The sequence below is a fragment of the Tachyglossus aculeatus genome, chromosome 11, assembly GCF_015852505.1.
Source record: "Tachyglossus aculeatus isolate mTacAcu1 chromosome 11, mTacAcu1.pri, whole genome shotgun sequence".
NCBI lineage: Eukaryota > Metazoa > Chordata > Mammalia > Monotremata > Tachyglossidae > Tachyglossus > Tachyglossus aculeatus.
In genome coordinates this window covers 3,727,493-3,732,367 of record NC_052076.1, presented here as the reverse complement: position 1 = coordinate 3,732,367, position 4,875 = coordinate 3,727,493, and the positions used below count along the sequence as shown (strand labels likewise).

The window sequence follows — 4,875 nt, the reverse complement described above, 5'->3', positions numbered from 1 at the left end:
TCTCCTTACTGACCTTTCCCTCCTCTCTCCCCACTGGAAGGTAGGGATGAGGAAAACAAGGAAGGGCCAGCAGAGAAGAGCTGATTGGGGTCCAACTGTGCTGCACAGCCCAAGATGGGGGAGGCTTCATTTCCATTCCCATTTTCTCCCCATTTCTGTCTCCCAAAGCCTCCTTCTTTCCCAAGTTCCCCAAACTTCCAGCTGCCCGCTACCTCTGGGAGTGACTCCATTGGGCTAGCAATGCAGTGGGTAACATGAGGCAACCAGCAAGTCACTGGCAATGGAGAGAACAATGAGGAAGGCAGCAGGGTGGACAGTATGGAGGGGGTAGCTTGTGTGACCTTGGACAGGACACTCGAGCTCTCTATGCCTCCGTTTCCTCATCTGCAAACTGGGGATGTGATGCAGGCTCTTCCTCCCTATCAGCCTGGGACCCCTGTGTAGGCCATGACCATTGTCTGCTCTAATTATCCTGTATCTACCCCAGTGCTTAGCACAGGGCTTGGCATATAATAAGCACTCAACATGGTGACTAAAAGAGATCAATCAGTAGTATCGACCAAGGTCCTGCAGTATACTGACAAGACAGAGTGAAGAGTTTTGGATAATATCAAGGTTCTGGGCTTCTGAATCAGGGGATACAGTGGTGTCATCAACTGTGATGAGAAAGTTAGTTCGGGATGGTTTGGGAGGAATGATGAGTTAAATTTTCTATCCTTAAGAACTCGATTGATGAGTTAAATTTTCTAACCATAAGAAGGACATGAGTTGTCAGAAGAACATCTAGGTAGAGATTTCCTCGGGGCAGAAGGAAATGAAAGACTCAAATAGGGAGAGGGGTTGGGCCCTGTAAGATAGAGTTGGGAATAATCCATTTAAAGGTAATAGCAGAAACCGTGGGAGCGGAAGAGCTTTCCAAGGTACTGAGTGGAAAGTGAGAAGATTAAGGGAACTAGAAAAGAGCCGTGAGGGATAGGCACAGTTAGGGGTTGGAAGAATGAGAAGGAGCTGCCAGAGAGGTAAGCAGAGAACCAGCAGAGAACCGTGTTGACAAAGCCAAATTCAGAAAGTGTTTTCAGGAGAAGGGAGTGGTCTGCTGGATCGAAGGCAGGGGAGAGATTAAGGAGGATTAGGTTAGAGTAGAAACCGTTATATTAAGCATGGAAAGAAGACATTGGTGATCTTGGAGAGTGCTGTCTCAGTGGAGGGCAGGCTGAAGAAGTTAGATCATAGTGGCTCAAGGAGGGAGTTGGGGAGTGGAAGGGGAGGTGGAAGTGGGTGTCTATAACACACTGGGAGCAGAGACATGGGATGATAGTTGGAAAGAGTGCTGGGATCCGGGGAAGACATTTTTTGTTTGGGGAGATGTGAGCCTGTTTGAAAGCAGAGGGAAAGGAGCCATCAGGGAATGAGGGATTGAAAATAGCAAGCGTGCCAAGAAGCACGTGGCTTAGTGAATAGAGCCCGAGCCTAGTTCTAATCCCAATTCCACCACATGTCGGCTGTGTGATCTTGGGCAAGTCATTTAACTTCTCTGGGACTCAGTTACCTCATCTAAAAAATGGGGATAAGAGAGTGAGCCCCATGCGGGACAGGGACTCTGCCCAACCTGATAACTTGTATCGACCCCAGTGCTTAGAGCAATGCTTGGCACATAGTAAGTGCTTAACAAATACCATAATTATTGTTATTTTTATTATTACAGTGACCAGTGCTGATGATAAGGTCCAGTATGTGTCCAAATTGGTGAGTGGGTGAGGTCGGGGGTGGGGGGTGGTGAGCAGGAGGTTGGTGGGGTTGAGGAGCAAGAGGTGAAGTGGAGAATAAGGGGGATCACTCGAGCCGTGGGGATGTGATGGGTGGGAGTGAGCTAAGGGGTTACAATCCTGGGGATGGGATATTTGGGTTTAGTAGTAACAGTAGTAACATTTATTGGCCATCATAGGGTGCAGTGTGCTCTACTGAGCACTTAGGAAATACAAAACAAGGAAGTGACACATTCCCCACCCACGAGCTTACACTAGTGGGGAAGAGAGATACAAAAACCTTTCAACAGACTAATCAAAATGAATAATGAAATGAGCAGTTGAAAAAAGGATGCACCCTACGTACTGAGAATGGGGTTCATTCATTCCTACAATCTTATTTATTGAGTGCTTACTGTGTGCACAGCACTGTACTAAGTGCTTGGGAAGCACAAATCGGCAACATATAGAGACGGTCCCTACCCAACAACGGTGTCACAGTCTAGGGAAACAGCGTGGCTCAGTGGAAAGAGCACGGGCTTTGGAGTCAGAGGTCAGGGGTTCAAATCCTGGCTCCGCCAATTGTCGGCTGTGTGAATTTGGGCAAGTCACTTAGCTTCTCTGTGCCTCAGTTCCCTCATCTGTAAAATGGGGATTAAGACTGTGAGCCCCCTGGGGGACAATCTGATCACCTTGTAACCTCCCCAGCACTTAGAACAGTGCTTTGCACATCGTAAGCACTTAATAAATGCCATCATTATTATTAGAAGGGGGGAGACAGACAACAAAACAAAACAAGTAGGTGTCAATAGCATTAGAATAAATAGAATTATAGCTAGCTACACATCATCAATAAAATAGAGTAATGAATATGTACAAATATACACATGTGCTGTGGGGAGGGGAGGGGTGTAGGGCAGAGGGAGGGAGGGGGGCAATGGAGAGAGAAGGAGGAGGAGAAGAAAAGAGGGGGCAGCCGTCATGAAATAATAATTGTGCCATTTGTTAAGCACTTAATTTGTGCCAAGCACTATACTAGGACCTGGGGCCGACACAAGATGATCAGGTTGGGCACAATGCCTGCCCTAATGGGGGATCACAGTTTAAAGAGGGGGAAGAACTGGTCTTTGATTGCCATTTACAGATGAGGAAACAGAGGCACAGAGAAGTAAAGTGAAGGAACTTGCCCAAGGACTCACACAGCAGACAAGGGGCAGGGGCTGGATTCAAACTCAGGTCCTCTGACTCCCAAATCCCGATTCTTTCCACTAGACCACACTCCTTCTCTAGGGTCCACCTGGGGGAGAGGTCTTCCCAAAACCCTCTGGTCCATACCCGCGGGCCCTCTGTCAGAGTAGTGAGGCAGGGTCAGGCCCCCTTCCCAGCCCACCCATCCCTTCACGTCCCCTCACCCCAAGGTGATCTGTGTCCTCCCTTAGGTCTGACCCTCTACCCCACCCAGTTCCCACCCCCGGAAGATGTGGAATCGCACATCGGTCACTGAGTTCATTCTACTGGGCATCCCTCACACGGAAGGACTGGAGATGGTTCTGTTCATCGTGTTCGTCACCTTCTACACTCTCACAGTGCTGGGGAACGGGCTCATCCTGACCATCATCGTGGCCTCCCCCCGCCTGCACACACCCATGTACTTCTTCCTGGGGATCCTCTCCTTCTTCGACCTGCTGTTCCCCTCCGTGACCGCACTCAAGCTGCTGGCCTCGCTCTCGGGCCGGGGCCGGGCCATCTCCTACGGGGGCTGCGCCTGCCAGGTGTTCTTCTACCACTTCTTGGGCTGCATCGAGTGTTTCCTGTTCACTGTGATGGCCTACGACCGCTATGCCGCCATCTGCCACCCTCTGCGTTACAATGTCATCATGAACCCCGGGGTCTGCGCCGGCCTGGCCGCGGGCACCTGGCTGGGCGGAGGCCTGCAGGCCGTCCTGCTCACCTGCGTGACCTTCCGGCTGCCCTATTGTGGCCCCAACCACGTGGACTACTTCTTCTGCGACATCCCGGCCGTGCTTCCTCTGGCCTGTGCTGATGCATCCTTGGCCCAGGTCATCAGCTTCACCAACGTCGGGCTCATGCCCTTCAGCTGCTTCCTGCTCATCCTCATCTCCTATGCCCGCATTGCCCACTCCATCCTGAGCATGCATTCGGCCGAAGGCCGGCACCGGGCTTTCTCCACCTGCAGCGCCCACCTGACCTCCATCATCCTCTTCTATGGGCCCGTGGCCCTCATCTACCTGCAGCCGGACCCCAGCCCCGGGTTCAGTGCCGGTGTCCAGATCCTCAACAACCTGGTCACCCCGACGCTAAACCCCTTCATCTACTCATTGCGGAATAAGGAGGTGGGGACGGCCCTGACGATGCTGCGGTCCCAGACTGTGTGACTCTCGGGGCCCCACGGCTCCGGTCCCCCTTTCCTCTGCTGGTCTTCCGTGGGCACTGGAAGGTGCCGCCCGCCAGAGGAGACCCCCGAGGCTGAGAATGGAGGAGATGCTCAAGGGTGCAGCTCTTGGAGCAACCGCTCTGGGCCTGCTCCTTGGACTTCATCCCCGGCTCTCCCTCCCTCACTGGTCAAGTCAATCAATCTGTTCATCAGTAGCATTGTCTGAGTGCAGAGCCCTGGGCTGAGCACTTGGGTGAGCACAAGAGACTGAGTAGGTGCGACCCCTGCCCTCGCGGAGCTTAGTACAGTGCCCGGCACATAGTAAGCACTTAACAAATGCCTTAATTATTATTAATTATTATTACGGTCTACCAATCAACCAATGGTATTTATTGAGTGCTTCCTCTTGACAGAGCACTGAGCACTTGGGAGAGTAGACATGACCCCTGCCCTCAGCTGTTAAATGGGGATTAAGACCATGAGCCCTATGTGGTATAAGGATAATGTCCAAACTGATTAACTTGTATCTATCCAAGTGCTTAGTTCAGTGCTTGGCACATTGTAAACACTTAACAAATACCATTTTTTTTTTTAAAAAAAGCTGGAGCTCCTCAGGCTACAATTTTCCAATCACTACTCCCAGGTGACGATGCTGCTGCTGCTATAGTTGTTTGGGTGAGGGACTCTGGATTAATTACTCCCTGAAGCAAGAATGAGATCATCTGAGGGGGCCTT

At 51.1% G+C, this 4,875-nt stretch overlaps 1 protein-coding gene across 1 annotated transcript; it reads left to right on the top strand.

Annotated features, from left to right (window-relative positions):
- The first annotated feature begins 3,220 nt into the window (after nt 1–3,220).
- On the top strand, nt 3,221–4,141 carry LOC119934985 (putative olfactory receptor 10D3). The gene has a single exon (XM_038754592.1). The coding sequence runs from the start codon at nt 3,224–3,226 to the stop codon at nt 4,139–4,141; it is 918 nt and encodes a 305-aa protein (XP_038610520.1). The 5' UTR covers nt 3,221–3,223.
- Nucleotides 4,142–4,875: the final 734 nt, after the last annotated feature.